We start from the raw sequence: 16337 nt of genomic DNA, 5'->3' as shown, positions 1-16337 counted from the left end.
GGAGTCTTCACAGATGACAAATGTTTGTGTCCTTACCTTCAAATATTCTGTAGTGTTCTTTTTCATCTCTAAAAGAAAGGCTATTTTAACAGCAGTTTGGAATATCAAACTCTCTTACCCACAGTAAGAAAGGTAGATGATAATGCAATGGGGATAATAAAGAAAAGATAAAATGAAACATAGTAGATGTCTCCTTTTTCTTTCAAGAGGAGGAAGTTGTGGGATTCTGGGAGCATCCGATTTGAATTCATAATTTCATTTGGGTAAAATTAACATTTAAATAGTTTGCAATCACTTGAGTTTAGAGTATGGAGAGTTAAAAAAAATTAGCCTAGAACTTAAATATCTAAGAATTCACAAAATGAATAATCCACACAGCTATAATTTGGAGTAGGCTTTCTTAAACTGTGGCTGCTGGCTAACATAGTTGATAATAACCAGTACAAAGAATCATGTAGCAGTACAAGAATATCTTTCCCTTAGATATCAATCCAGAGTCCCACACAAAGCTTTCCAGCCAGTGGCCTATTCCCTTGTCTTTTCAAACTCTAGCCTAATACAGAAGCCTCACCTGGGACTTCAGGAGAGAATCTTGCAGAATGTCGAGATACAAAAAGTTTGAGTTCTTGATCCAAGTTGCATTCAATCAGGTTTGTGTCCCATGAGCGGATTCCTAAGGAGGAAAAGGAAGAGTTGACAAACTTCCAGTTAGTCATTTCAGAGTGGTTTGGAAAACATCACTGCAACATTTCTCAGGATTTAGAGGAGACTATAGAGTCCTTTTCTGAAGAGGTTGGTGACTAGCAGTGGATGGCCACAAAGTGGGAAGGCCAGGGAGGTCTCTCCACCAGGCCACAAGGGAAGGATAACCATCAGCGGGGACTGAACTTCTGCCCCTCATAAAACATAAATGCAGCTTTGCTGGAAGATTCAAAGAAAACAGCTATTAGGGAAATGACAGGCTCTCCTCCAGGGAGGGAAGAGAAAGGGCAGGAAGATGGCTAGTTTATTTGTGGCTGAGAGGTCACTGGACTATCTCTAGCTTTCTCATGGTTCACTTGCAAGTGGCAAGAAAATATAAAAAAGCAGGTGGGGAAGTCATAAGGGATCTGCCATCAGGGAGCCTAGGCCTCTGTCTTTCAAATGATGTTCTTGTTAGTGTGTAGTATATGATTTCTTTCTTTCTTTCTTTCTTTTTTTTTTTTTTAACCAGGGATTGAACCCAGGGGCATCTAACCACTAAGTCATATCTCCAGTATGTTTTTATATTTTATTTAGAGACAGGGTCTCACTAAGTTGCTGAGGCTGGCTTGGAACTCAAGATTCTCCTTTCTCAGCTTCCCTAGCTGCTGGGATTACAGGCATGCACCACCCTGCCTGGCTGATTTCTTTCCTATACCCATATCATTTTTTTAACCTATGTTTCTCAACCCCTAGATATCCATCCAAAATTTGCATGATCTTTGATAAGCAGGGTGGATCTCAAGACTTGGCCCATGTGTTCTCTCAGGCATTACCTGCCCAACTTGGCAAGCAGCATATTTATTCACCATTGTTAGTTGTATTAAAGTTTCTTATCCAGAATCAAAGAAATATGGCAACATTTTGTACTTTATTAAGCCGTTGATGATGTTGGGGGCCATGAACTTCCTTTCAGTTGAGACCTCCTTTCACTGGACTGAAAGGAACATCAGCAGTGAGAACACAAGATCAAGTCTCCGAATGATGGTGGTTTCCTGTGCTCATGCCCCACCTCCTCAGACTTTTCCTTTCTCCTCCCTCCAGCTCCTCATCCCAAAGGGGATGGCTCAGAGGGAAATCCAAAGAGCACTGGATGAGAGAGAACTGGACAGCAATCCAGGGAAAACTGAGGAAACCCAGGATTCTGGAGTGAGTGTGTGTGTGTGTGTGTGTGTGTGTGTGTGCGCGCGCGCCATGTGCGTGCATTTATATTTTTCAGAGCAGATTGCTCATGGTGGAGCCAGTTCATAGCATTCATGATTGCACCCTTGTTTACAGCATCCTCAATTACCAAGAACAAATCTCTGCAATAACAAACACTTATTGCCCATCTCCTAAAGGCAGGAGCTTGAACCTCTGGGTACAACACTGCAGGTAAAATATCTCTAAATAAATAGCCAGTTATTCAATCATTCTTATTGATCATTTGTTGTGCACAGAGACCAGAGGGTTTAAATGGCAGTGTGCTAAACACATCTCCAAATCCTGAATGCCTATCTGTATTTACCTCCATTTATGATTTATTCAGTTTTCCTATCTTACAAAGAATTTGTTCTTACCTTGATATATATATATATATATATATATATATATATATATATATATATATATATACATTCACATACATACATATATGTACACATCTGTTTATATATATACACATATGTATGCACACACACACATATATGTATACGTGTGTGTCTATATGTGCATTTTTTTTTTCTGGAAATGCATCTTAAATACCTTCAGATTACACATCAAATACCCTTTCAACCATGAGGAATATTTTCAAATAGATTTATGTCCACTAAATAAAAGCAGAAATTCCTCACATGATCAATGAGAAGAATTCAGAAATGGAAGAGTTAATAGCCCTAAAGAGTGGATAAATTATAGGGGGGAATTTTATGGGTCTCCCTGGAAACATTAATGGCCTCAGTTTGCATTTGTGCTAATGGAGTATTTAAATTTTAACAAGAAAGGCATGTTGAGATTTTGCAGCTCTTTTTAGTACAGAAATGATAAATGGGTTCTTTTTTTGTTTCCCGCAGAGCTTGACAGGTTGAGAGGTCTGAATTCATTAGAATATTTTACTTCAACATATACACTATATACCGGCCTAGTGTGAAAAATCATTGCATTCCTGTCTGCGTCTGACTTAATTGGTATTGTTGACTGAATTCTCCGAGCTGTAGGTCAGAGCTCCACTTTGTCTTCTAGCTTGTCAAGTGGGGTCAATAAGTTAATAATGAGACATATGTATTTAAATTAAATTCATACAATTTTTCTGTCTTTGTTCTAAATAATGCCTAAATTGCTACATTGTTTGAATGACTCCATCTGGGGTTATGCGTACGTGTGCTCTTACATTATTGTTTGTCATTTTTCCCTTTGCTTCAAAATTAAGTTGTCTGACATAAGCACTTAAATGTTTGCTTCACATTTATATATATATATATATATATAAAACATGAGTAACTTAACAATGAATAAATGCTAAATATTAAGATATCCATTTAGTATTGTTTAAATTACACTAGTAACAGCTGATAAAAATAATTTCTCTCTCTCTTTTTTGTTTTTTGTTTGTTTTCAATGTAGGGATCAAACCCCAAGCCCTGGACAGGCCAGGTCATCGGCACTCTACCATTGAGCTACATACATGTTTGCACTTCCAATTAAACTAAAAATTTAGGGTTCTCTTTCTATCAGAGCAATTTCCAGCCAAATTATTTCTTAACAATGCACAATCACCACTATCACTTTTCAAATAAAGATCAAAGGAATTTACTAGTTATTTTCGTTGGAAAGGAAAATTTGGGGATCAGGCCACTTTCTATACCAATTGTAGAAAGAAAATATTCAGAATTGCTTTGTACCATCTGCTGGATAATATCAGTGAAGGGAGAGTATTATTCACTGAAGGCTCATTTGCATTGAGTAGGTTTCGGTATCTCCCCTTTGTGCCTAATGTGGAGCCAACAGTGGGACCTCTAGAGTTCATAGCACAGAAAGTATTCTTGTTGGTCTTTCCCACTTTCTCCCTTCTCAGAATCTGTGGCTGGATGGGATCCTGGGTATTGGTTAAGAGATTCTGAGCGGGCTTTTAGAAGCAGGTCATCTTGATCAGCAATGGGAGAAGAGAAATCAGGAGAAATTCCTGGCCCTCTTTCTGATTATCCTCCCAAAAGTCCCCAAGTGCAGCTCTTCCCCGAGGCTTTCCTTCTCCAGCAGTCTCTAACTGCTGCCCACTTCTTGGCTTACCCAGGTGGGAACAACTGCTAACTCCAGCAGTTTTTAAACATCTGGGCCCAAAAGGGCATCTGTTACCCCTGAGAACACTCCTGGCTGCTAAATGGATTTGGCCCAGCCCTGGGAAGTGAGCACTATCATTGGTCTATCCTTGGTGACAAGGGAGTAACAAAGGGTTTTTTCTTCTCAGTTCTGTGACCTCACATGGTAGAAGTACACAAAGAGGAGGAGAATGTGCATGTGACACTTACAGATGGAAAAGGGGGGAAAGAAAAGGTGTGTGTAAGGGGAGGTCACCACAGAACAAGTCAGGGTGAAAAAGGAAGAGTCCGGTATCCTTCAAGTCTACAATCTGGATTTCTCCAAGCTTACCCTGATGCATGCATTTTGCAGGATTGTTTAATGAAACCAACAATTTTTAAAAAGCACCTCCCTTTTAAAAGCTAAAAACACAAAAAAAAAACCCCAAAACCTGGATTCCTAAAAGCAACTGCAGATTGAAGAAAGCAGAATAAAATGACCTGCATTGCATGTTGTCATTTGGACCTTTAATGAGTTGATCTGCCTCTATGGGCTTTAATTATTCTTTCTGAGAAATGGGCTTTTGGATGTAGTTTTGTAAATACCTAAATAACTAACCTATAATCATAAGATTCTATAGGTAAAACCATGCCAAAAAGTGAACTGAAACCATAATAGAAGTATAAGCTAAGGAAACAATTAAAAAGGAAATGCTAATTTAAGAAAGGCTTTACTTTTCAGAGACAAGATTTTCCTATTTTTTCCCTTGACCTAACTTTCAATTTTATTTTTTCCCTTTTTTTTTATAAGCTAGCAACTTGATGTTCATTACATATGTTATATGTAATGCAGATAATAACTTACATACATAGTTCATAATTTCAAGTATTGATAATAAATAATTCAGATCTTATAAAATATCTTATGATAGAAGCAAATAATAATTGATTTATGATCATTTGTTTATTTGACCTAAAAGTTAGAAGTTATTTTAAAGTGAGCCCTTAGGGGGCTGTAGCTCAGTGGTGGAGCACTTGCCTCCCATGTTCGAGGCACCAGGTTCAATCCTCAGCACGACATAAAAATAAATAAATAAAATAAAAGTATTGTGTCCATCTACAAAAATATATATATAATATAAATATATATTACTTAAAACATATATAATATAACTATATATTATATATATTTTAATATATATTTATAAATATATAATATATTTATATATATTTTTAAGTGAGCCCTTAGAGAAGGTTAACAATGAATCATCTATTTAGTGACCTTAAGTTTTGGGACTGGCTTGTGTTTCAGCATGGATCACAAAGCCCTTAGTAGATAATACCAACTACTGGATGCAAGCAGAAATCTATCACATTTTGACTTAGAAAAGTAAAGATGAGTACAATAAATTTAATACCTTATAACATTTCATTTAACTACCACTTATTATATTATAAGTAAATGGAATTTTTATTTACTTATTGGTACTGAGGATTGTACCCAGGGCCTCACACATGCTGGGCAAGTGCTCTACTACTGAGCTTCATCTCCAGACCTGATGATGAAATTAAACCCAAATCTTTCCTGGGTTCTTAATTCTCTTATCATTTTAGACTAAACCCATTCAATAAAGTGACATTAGAATGTTACAATATAATCAGCTAAATCTAAATCTCAAAATCCAGGGCAGTTACACACACCAATAAATTCAGTTTGCAAGACACCCATGTATGTAATCTAGATTTTTAAAAAACATGCACACACACACACACACACCCCAAAAAAACTAGAACAAAACAAACTTGAGGAGCAGGTGTTCTGTTAAAATCTAAGGATGACTGGATAAACCCATGTTGAGGGTGAATTGCAGGGGCGGGGGTGGGTGGGTATTGCCAAGGAATAATAGTTAGTGATAGCCACAATGGCTCAGTCCTGCATAACTGAATCAGTAAAGCTAGAGGACATGGAAACAATTGTTTCAAACTCAGAAGTAACCAAACCTGACATTGTGCTTTGTAAATACAGTTGAGAAAACAAGAGTGACCATTTCTCTGGGCTTCAAGAAGCATTTATTAAGCATCCACATTAGGATGTCTCAGGCGTGTTGGTTTACCATGCTACCATCATCCCTCTACAGATTTATAGATTATCTTCTAGGCTTCCCAGAGGGTCCTCAGTAACCAGATGGCAAGTCACCAGGGTCTCCAATCCCACAGAACCTCAATGAAGACAGGAAGGGAAATAATAAGAAAGAGTAACCAATGAGGAAATGGTTTCCCAGACTCCACGCAGCAGGGCCCAGTTAAAAGCAGAGCTCCCTGGAGCAGCTCCATCTTGCTTCACACACATGGCCTGCAGGGTTCAGCAACAACAGCAGTGGCATCAGAGTGACCTCTGGAGGAGGCCCAGCTGGGACCTGCCCACTGAAGCTGCAACATGTCATGCACAGGGAAAGAAATCCTGCTCACCCTGTTGCTAAGACATCTCAGACTGTCTGAATGAAAAGCTGGGGAGTGGTATTCTCACTTAGCATTGGAAGCCCTGCAGCCTGATTTACATTGGAGACCCCAGGACCCAGGAGAGCAATCTCCAGAGAAACAACAGCATCTGTTACTGCCCACAGGAAATGGTTCTGCTCATTCACTTGGCTGATTCTTAATGGGATCGATACAGCCATTTCGGAATTCTGCACAAAAATGTGACCAAATTAAGGAATTAAAAATCAAGAAGGCAAGGTGATGGCAAAGGAGATGGGGATGGGGTTCTGGAATTGCAGTAATATCTGTTCTTATCTGGATAACACAGGTGTGTTCATTTTGTGAAAAATCCATTGAGCTGTTCATCTATGATTTGTGCCCTTTCATCTCTAATATTTCAAAAGGATTAAAAAAATTTTAATCAGAAAGATGAATTTTTATTACTAAGTGCTAGTAGTGTGAAAAGGAGTATAGAGGGAGCAATAGTTGGCTGCATCTGTTTTGTCCTTCAGCGGAAGCAACTTGAATAAACCCCCTGAGGAATGGGACACTGAAAGGATGATCAGCTGAGTAACAAAGCGAGAAGATAATTATGGTGGGAAGGTGAGTGCTGAACCATCTCCCTGCATGGGGCGCTGCCCACAAGTGGATGACTGTACAAAGGCAAGCTCTGAAAACTGCTGTATTGAAATCTCTCTCAGATATTAGCCTGCCCTGCGCCAACATCATGACAGGGTCAGTAAAGGAGTGACGCTGCAGTACTGGCACTCCAGTCACTGATAAGCGGTGTGACCTTGAGCCGGTCCCCTTCCTGCCTCTGGGCCCTCATCTGGAAAATAAGGGTGAAGATCCCTCCCTGCACCACATTGGGTGGTTAGGAATTTTGTAGATAGAAATCACCTCCCTATATGTTATTATTCCCAGGCAATGCTACTGACAAATGATTTTTTTTTAAAAATCAAAGTCATTGATTCTCACAATAGCCACGCCCAAAATAAGAACGTGCAAAAATTTTCCAGGAAAAAAAAATGTGCAAATAAACAAAATTAGAATGAATCAGATCAAAGGCCTATAGTTTGAGAACGTAGGGTTATTGAGATGCTCAAATAAGACATTTCATTTTTAAAATCTCTTATTTTTATTTTTTTTTCCGAATGAATTATCATGACTGCTTTCTGTTCGCATTTTTTTTTTTTCCTTTTTTAAGCTGAAAAGAAAAATCAGTGCTTTAAAGTTAAACAAAAGAACAAGGTCTGCAACTCCAGTCCCCACCCTGCAGCCTTTTGTTCTGGGGACAAGTGGCCATTTCCAAGTGCAGAAGAAGCAGATGACAAGCGTTTACTTATTTATTTATTTTTTCATCTACAAACAAGGCTTTTCTTCCGCCTTTTATTGGGGTGAGGGGGAACCGGGAAGGAGGGCTGCGTGAACGCCCTTTGTCCGCCTCGGGCTGCCGTAGAGACCGCAGTGCGGACTGCACCACGCCCACCAGCCGGTGTCTCCGGGCAGAAACGCTTCAGCACCACCCCGAGAGAATAGAGCCGGGCTGGGGCTGCAGAGACCCGGCGACCTCTGTCAGGGGCGCGGGGAGGGCCAGGACGCCGGGGGTAGACGAAAAGGCAGAGATCATAGCTGCCACCCCGGAGTCGAGCGCAACAAAGCCAGGCAGAGGGAGAGGTGGGGGCGAGTAGCCCCCGCCAGCCTGAGGCTCCCGCAAAGCGCACGCCCCGCCAGCCTAGTGGGGGCGCCGCAGTGCGGGGGGCAGGTGCGGCTGGCGGGGTGTGGGCACTGCGGCAGCCCGGGTGGGGCTGAAGGGCGGGTCGGTCCGCACGTCCGAGGCTGCGCCCGCCGGGACCCTCCCAGCCCCGCCCAAGGTTCCGGGCGAACCGCTACCCGGCTCTGCCGAGCGCGCTCCTGGTGCACACATCGGGTGAGGGGCTGGCCCTAACCGCTGACGCCCCCTTCCCCATTCAATATAGCACTCCCAAAGCTGATACTTTTAAAAGAAGCCCCACCCCACAACTTGGGGTCCCATTGTCCTTTCTCAAAGCTGCAGCTAAGACCTCAGGGGCAGCGGCGAGGCGGGCTTCGTCTGGGAAACGAGCGCAGGCGGTTCTCCATCCCTAAGTCCCGAGGGGTGGGGGGAGCGGGCGTGGCCCTAGGACTAGCCTAGTCATTCTGAGGAAAGAAAGGATCGGGAAGTTTTACGCCAGAAAAGGCAGTTCTCGGGGGCTTAGGTGGCCGTGGTGAGGATGGTTCCCACGGGCCCTGGCACATGGTGTTTCAACCCTCAGGTCTGCGGGTGAGAGGGATCCCAGCTTTTGCTAAGGCGAAGAAGGGTGCTGAAGGGAGTGGTTGCATCAGGTCTACCACCACCGTCACCCCCTTTGCCTCCCGCGGTTGCGGCTTTATTATGGCCTTTGCTCCTCTGACACCTGCATTTCACTTAGCGGGAGAGGCGGTGGCCAACTCGACTGTGGCTGCGGACCGTCCTGGTGACTGATCCCTCAAGGTTATCAGAGACTCTCCCTCTAGGTCTCAAATCTAATATTCAGGTTATTCCCCGAAATGACCAGAAAAGAGTCCTGGTCGAGTGCGGGAGGAGACCGGGAGAGACGTGGGTGCGGGGCGCGCCGCTCCAGGGGAGCTGGGTGGCCATCGCGCCCTGGGTGGGGTCGTGTTTGCGCGTCTCCCGGTGCGCGTCCCTGGGGGGTGAGGGGCCGCTTACCGAGCTCGATGTTGCCGATAGCACGCCGCAGGTGCTCTTCGGTCACGGTCTCACCGACCACCACCAGCAAGTAGAACTTGCTGTCGAGGAAGCGGTGCGACAGGCTGGGAGAGGTGGACGCCGCCGGGTTGGCGATGCTGCCGGATGGCTCCGGCTCGGTGGCTTCCACCACCACGGTCGCCATCCTGCCGGCCCGATATGCCTCGGCGAAGTGTTCCTCTCCTGCCGCTCCTCTGCTCTGCGGCAGGAGAAAGGATTATCTCCGAAGGTGCTGTCTCCGCTCCGCCCCCTGCGTCCCCCCTCCTCCCGGCGCTGCGCGCCGCCTCCCCCTCCGCCTTCTCGGAGGCGGTGGAGAGTGCGCGGGGAGAGGAGCGGGGAGTGAGAGAGGGCGGGGAGGCGCCGCTTTTATATGGAGACTAGGCAGGGAGCCCGGGAGGAGGAGGAAGAGGAGGAGGAAGGGACCACCCGGCACATCCTCACGCGGTGGCTGCCTCGGCTCTTCCAGCCGTTGGCCCAGGGCTGATGTCATCTGCAGCAAATCATCTTGCCTGCGGCCCGGAAGCTGAAGGGACGAGGTGTGCGGACAATGGTCTGGGCAGGGCCGCGAACCAAGGAGCTGGGGGACCCAAAGGGCTCCTGCTGCAACCGTAAAGTGGGAAGGCACGCAGTATACACACACACACACACCCTCCCACGCACCTACTGCCTTTTCCAAACCCTCATCCCGCCTATGCAGGAGAATGGGATGAGTTTCCATTTTCAGAGTGGAGATATTTCCCACGTCCTAGATGCACAAAGTCAGGCTTTCGCCTATGTCCAGTCCATGATTGAAGCCAGGGTCTGAGATCTGTGATAGCTACAGTGGACAGGTGCCCAGGGTACTGTCCCCAGGAAGACTGGAATCTGTCTTTTCTTTAACCTTGTGGGTTTAGGAAGACATGTTTACTGATATTTATCAATAGCAATATTTACCACCTTCACTTAAAAGAATGCATGAAAATTGTAAAAACTAAGCCTACTTTTGTTTAGTCTTGAACTTTTCTCTGTAAGGGCTAACGGTGAAAAAGCACTGCCTTTGTGGTGCTTATGGGAAATGAGATGAATACAGATATATTATCTCCGATACAGATTTCTTAATAATATTCTGAACAGATATTTTCAGGCATAACAAAGAATAAAGATACTGTCTCTAACCAGCAGGAATTACAGCAACTATAATATACTCTTCAATTCCCTGGGGAACACACAGGCAAAATTATTTCATGTGACAGTGATGTCTTAAAATACATGTAGCATCAGGAATTTTTATCGCCTTTGTCTATGTTTAGAAAAACTCATTAAAATTTTTAAAAGACAACCCATCTACAACCATTTTCCACAAAATAATGAGTATAGCTTTTGTCTCAGGGAGGAAGGGAGGATGAAGAGGGAACAAATTGTGCAAACATGATGCCACCATAAAAACTGGGGAATTAGAGTTAGGGAAGAGAGGTGGACAGAAATGAGAGTAGTCAATGAGCTGTAATACAAGAATGCATGTTAGTAAAAAACTAATCATAATTTTTAAAAAGTGGATATTCTGAATTCCAAAATAACCCAATATCTTAGATATTAACAGCCGTAACTTACTTATGTACCCTTTGCCCCCTTTTCCTGCAATCTTGAATAGGAGAGGCAGTGAGCAGCAAAAGACTGTGGGTCTCCTCCTATATGCCAGTCTGATCAATGGGAAATAAAGGTACCATCTGGTCAATAGCATTCGGGGTCTGCAACAAATTCGCTGGAGAGCTCCAGACACTAGTAAACAGAGCCTAGGAGTTTCTAAGTGAAATGTCAATAGATTATGGTCAAGATGTTCAATCACTATGGAAGCCCATAAGGGGGCTGGAGGTAATGTGAAGAACAATCTGGCAAGGCTTAGCCACTGGAGTCCAGCTTCACCTAGTGATCCCCTCCCTTTTCTGAGTCACCATTGCCTCCATGTATGTGATAGTTTTCTTTTACTATTCAATTTATTCTTAAATTTATTTTGAAATAGAATTCTCTTTTGCTATATACATGGAAATACTAATATCCTTATATGTAGAAGATATTCATAAAATCTACATAATGAAAATATATTGATTAAATTCCTGCTATTCATATTATTTGCTCAAGATTGAACCTGAGGCATACCCTATCTTCTATAAAAACATGTTAGCAAGCATTAGAGAGGTACGAAAAACACAGTAGCACCTGGGTTGTTGTTCCCCTATGTTAAAGCAGAAGGTTGGATGAAAAATGCAACAAAAGAAATTTCTCACTGTGATATGCAGTGAAGGGCCATGACCATGAACCACTCCCATCATCATCTGGACAGACATAATGGCAGAACACAGACTAAGAATGCATACTGCTGGGCTGGGGTTATGGCTCAGTGGTAGAGTGCTTGTCTCAAATGCATGGGGCACTGGGTTTGATCCTCAGCACCACATAAATAAATAAAATAAAGGTATTGTACTCATCTACAACTAAAAAAAAAAATTTAAAAGAATGCATACTGCTGCTTCATAGCTCTGTAACTTTGAGCAAGTGACATTCTTTTTGATATTCAGACCCCTCATGTATATAGTAAGAATAAGCTCTTTATAACTCTAAATAACTGTGCAAGAGAGGAGTAAATGATGCAAATTTATATAAGCACCAATGCAACGGTTGAAGCATAATAAGTAATCAAGGCATGGTTGATTAAATGACTTTTTTTTTTCTGATTTGAGACAATGAAGTAAAAGCAGCTTTCCAAAATGTGCGGCTGATACCTCCACCAACACCTCTGAAAAAAAGAATAGAACATTAAATCACACTTCAAGCCTAGAAATGTAACCCCATCCCAAGATAAAGGCGACCGTTCTGAGGAGGAGGAAGGCAGAAAATAATATAAGAAGGCCTATATGCCCAGCTACCCAGTTGACATCACCTGAATGTCCCAAAGGTTCCTCAAATTTGAAACACTCCAAATCCAAATCACCTTTGCCCTCCAAACCTGATTCTGTCACACTTTTCCCATTTCGATTAATACTACCACCATCTGTCCTATGTAGCAAGTCAGGAAACTCACAAATGTCTTGAACCCTTCCTTGACCCTTAGCTTCGTGTGCAATCCAGCATGGAATTTGGTCAATTTTACCTTCTAAGTATCTCTTCAATTCATCTGTTTCTCACCACTATAATCACCCTAGTCCAAGCTACCATCATCATGAGAGGTACTGGTGTATAAAGTAGGAAATGGGTTCTGGAGTTGAAATTGCCTGGTTTCAACTGCCATAATTTATTGCCTGTGTAACTTTAGGCAGGGTGCTTAACCACTCTGCTTTGGTTTTCTCATTTGAATGATGCAGATGAGTTGCCAATGTTCTAAATGGGGGATAGTTTAAAAGTATAAAGTGCCTAAAAGTGTCTGTAAATTATAAATACTCATTAGAGGATAGTTTGTTTTATTATTATCCATTTCAGTATAGAAAATTTTCAAACATAAATACAAGTAGAGAGAATACTATAAATGCAAAATCATCTCTCATCTAGTGATTTTTGAGGTGTATCAGGAATTAAACCTAGGGTCACTTAACCACTGAGTCTCATCCCTAGCTCTTTTTATTTTTTAATCTTGAGACAGGGTCTCACTAAGTTGCTGAGGCTAGCCTTGAATTTGCAATCCTCCTGCCTCAGTCACCCAAATCATTAGGATTATATTTGTGTGCCACTATGCCCAGCTCCAATCAAGTGATTTTTTTAAGAATTTCTTGTTTAAATCAAAATCAGAATAAGGTCTATTTATTGTAATTGATTGATCAGTCTTAAATCTCCTTTAATGTGTGTTCCTAATTTTTTTCCTTGCAGTTTCTTGTTGGAATATGTGTTATGTAGAGTTGCACAAAGTCCTAATTTTGCTGGTTGTATCCCCTGTTGGGTTACTTAACATGTTCTTTATCTCCTGAGTTTTCTGTATACTTGATCAGATGCAGATTTTTTTAAATCAGATTTGATATTTTTTACCAGTATGTTTCCTAGGTGATATTGGTTGACTCTTATTCTGTAATTTTAATAGTATTGATGATCATTACCTAGCGTCATTATATACTAAGGATTTGAAACTGGGGTAATATTCTAATTTTATTATTTTTCATTCATTTGACAACTGGAAGATTTGTTAGGAGAAGCCTTATTCCATCTGTTGATTAGCCAGAGGTACAGTTTGTACCGGAATAAAAGGATAAAAACATGACAATTTCTCTTTATTTACTAACCTTCAAAACAACAAATCCATTCCACAGTGTAATCCAAAAAACATTAATGTTTTTGTATCATTAAGACTATAACTTGCAGCTTTTATTATGTTGATGCTTTAACTTTTTCACCTTCAGAAAAGGTATTCCCTGCTCACCATGTACTTTTCTGGCCTCAGAACTTGAGAATTATCCATTTCTCTAAGGAACCCAAGTTCCTAAAGTAGGAAATGGTATTTAGAGACCATAATCTGAACATAAGGGTTGCTGCTATCTTGGTCATTGTTCCTAGATATTTTCAGTGGACAGAAATAGGAAATACTTTTTTTTTTCAAGATGAAATACATTATGAGTTCATACTGGCACTCCCAGTTGAGTATGAAGGCCATGGGGATTTTGTTTAAACTTTTATTCTTACATCTGTATTTCCCTTTGTCCTATGCCTTGAATTCCAGTTCTCGGAGACATCCAGGATGATTAGAAGAACAGGTGATTTTTCATTTTCTTTGTCTCACAATATATAAAAATCATATTCTCAGTAATGTTAGATAAAAATGAAATACTTTTGCCAACAACATGATTACCAAAAATGGTTCAAAGCTTTTTGCAATTATTTTTATTCTCAGAATTTATCACACTAGAAAACCAAAATTCCAGTTGCCAGACACTAAAATGATCACTCCTTTTTTAAATCCCAGAATATATACAAAGTAGTCACAGGATAACAACAAAACCCTACTAATATCAATAAGATTATTGCAAGTAGTTTGGATTTTTTTTGACAATTTCCATCATCAATAGCTATAAACAAACAGCATAAAGTTTTATGGTCTAGTTGACTCCATTTTTTTATGTTATGTTATTAACTCAATACATAGTTATCTATGTTTGTTTCATTTGGTTTTCACTAATTTTGAATTGATTTTTTAAATTTAATTTTGCTTTATAATTATGTAAAATATTTACATGGTTTCAAGGTCATTTCTATAAAACCTTTGTATTGAGAAAGCTTAAGCCTCTATCCCTGTCTACTCCATCATGCTCCTTTTAAGTAACACATTTAACCTTGGTTTATCCGTTCATTGTAAAAATACATAGATATAGTTCTTGGTGTGTAGCTCAATGGTAGGGTGCTGCCTAGCATGTGCTAGGCCCTGGTTTCAACCCCCAGCACCCCTGCCAAAAATGCATACTACCTGCTTTCTTTTCTCAGATAAATAGCAACACACATACATACACACAGACACACAGACACACAGACACACAGACACACACACACACACAGTTTCTTCTATTTTATTTTATTTTTTTCACCTAACAATATATCCTGGAAATAACTTTATAGCAATATATATTTATATTCTTCATCCCTTTTTATCCATGTACTAACCCATTATATACATTGACTATAACTTATCCCACCAATCCATTGTTGTTGAACATTTGGGTTACTTTCAATTGACCTTATATTATGAACAGTAATTATAGCTATTGTTTCTCCCCTGTGCAATAACAATGATCATCTGACTGGCATCCTCATGTCCACCCTGACCCTTAGCCAGTCCATGCTTCACACCACATGAAAAACAGTCTCTTCTAATCTGGCCATGTTACCCCACCTCTGCTTTAAATCTTTAAATGGGTTCACACTGTCTTTAGGATAAAGACTAAACATATAGGCATGTCCTACAAGACCCTGCAAAGTCCTTATCTCCCTTGCTTGATCTATACCCCCCACCCCAACCCTACTCACCCTTACTTTCCAGCTTCGGATACACTGACCTTGTTTCAGACCATCCTTCCTTCCAAAGCAGGACCTTTACCTTGCTCTTTCCTCTGCCAAGAGCTGACTGGTGAACTTCTAGTCAATGTCTGCTCACCCTGCAGATGGCATCTCAGCTATCGTTTATTAGGGATGGCCTCTCGACTTTCCTTCCTGGGCCAATTACACTTTTTCATGTGCACTTTTGGCTCCAGGCCCCAAAGATGATACTTGTCATCATTGTAACTTTACATTTAAACATGTTGTTTTTGAAATTTCTATCTTCACTATGGACTCTGCTCTATAGGACAAGGATCATGTCTGTCACGCCCCATACACACCGTGTTCACTCACACCAGCTCACTTTCATATTCCTAGTGCCCAGCATGGAGCATGCACTCAATAAAAGCAGACTTGGTGGCTAAATGAGTTGCTTCTATGAGCCATGTTACTATGCCAAGCACTTTACATACATTACTTGAGTTAATTCTCACAAACTTCTTAAGTGCTGGATAGTATTATTTATAATTTTGCTGGTTTAAACTCTGTACTGATATCTCTTTTTCACTTCTGATCTTGGTAATTTGTATTCTGTGTCTTTTTCTTGATTGGTCTTGCAAGGGTTTATCAATTTCGTTATTATTAACAAATGACCACATTTGGCATTATTGATAGTTTTCTATTGCATGTAAGTATGTATATGTTTTCATTGAATATGTTTGTATCTATTCTATTTTCCCTCCTAATTTCTTTGAGTTTTATTTTATTTCCTATTTTTGTTCCTTAAGAAACTCAGTAGGGGTTGGGGCTGTAGCTCAGTAGCAGAGCTCTTACCTAGCATGTGTGGGGCACTGGGTTTGATCCTTAGCATTGCATAAAAATAAACAAATAAGTTGATTTTTAGTTTTGCTTCTTGTCTATCATATACATTTAAAGCTATGTTTTTCTCTCCAAGTTCTGCTTTAGCAGCACCCTAAACATATCACTATGTTGTGTTTTCATTATTATTCACTTCATAATCTTTTAAAACTTCATTGTGACTTCTCTTCTTTCCATGTGTTATTATTTTGCTCATTGACTGATGGAAAAACTGA

General features: G+C 40.9%; 1 protein-coding gene across 1 annotated transcript in view; it reads right to left on the bottom strand.

Moving 5' to 3' along the window:
* The window catches only part of Map1b (microtubule associated protein 1B), a 101034-nt gene extending 91559 nt beyond the window's left edge, over positions 1-9475 (bottom strand). Inside the window, exons 1-2 of the mRNA XM_076857131.1 lie at positions 9220-9475; positions 572-673 (exon numbers count right to left, since the gene is read on the bottom strand). Of these exons, the coding sequence (XP_076713246.1) occupies positions 572-673; positions 9220-9403 (286 nt within the window). The 5' untranslated portion in view covers positions 9404-9475. The remainder of the gene's footprint in view (positions 1-571; positions 674-9219) is intronic.
* Positions 9476-16337: the final 6862 nt, after the last annotated feature.

This window comes from Callospermophilus lateralis, chromosome 5 (genome assembly GCF_048772815.1).
Source record: "Callospermophilus lateralis isolate mCalLat2 chromosome 5, mCalLat2.hap1, whole genome shotgun sequence".
NCBI lineage: Eukaryota > Metazoa > Chordata > Mammalia > Rodentia > Sciuridae > Callospermophilus > Callospermophilus lateralis.
The sequence above is the reverse complement of the archived record's forward strand: the minus strand, read 5'-3'. Positions and strand labels throughout refer to the sequence as shown.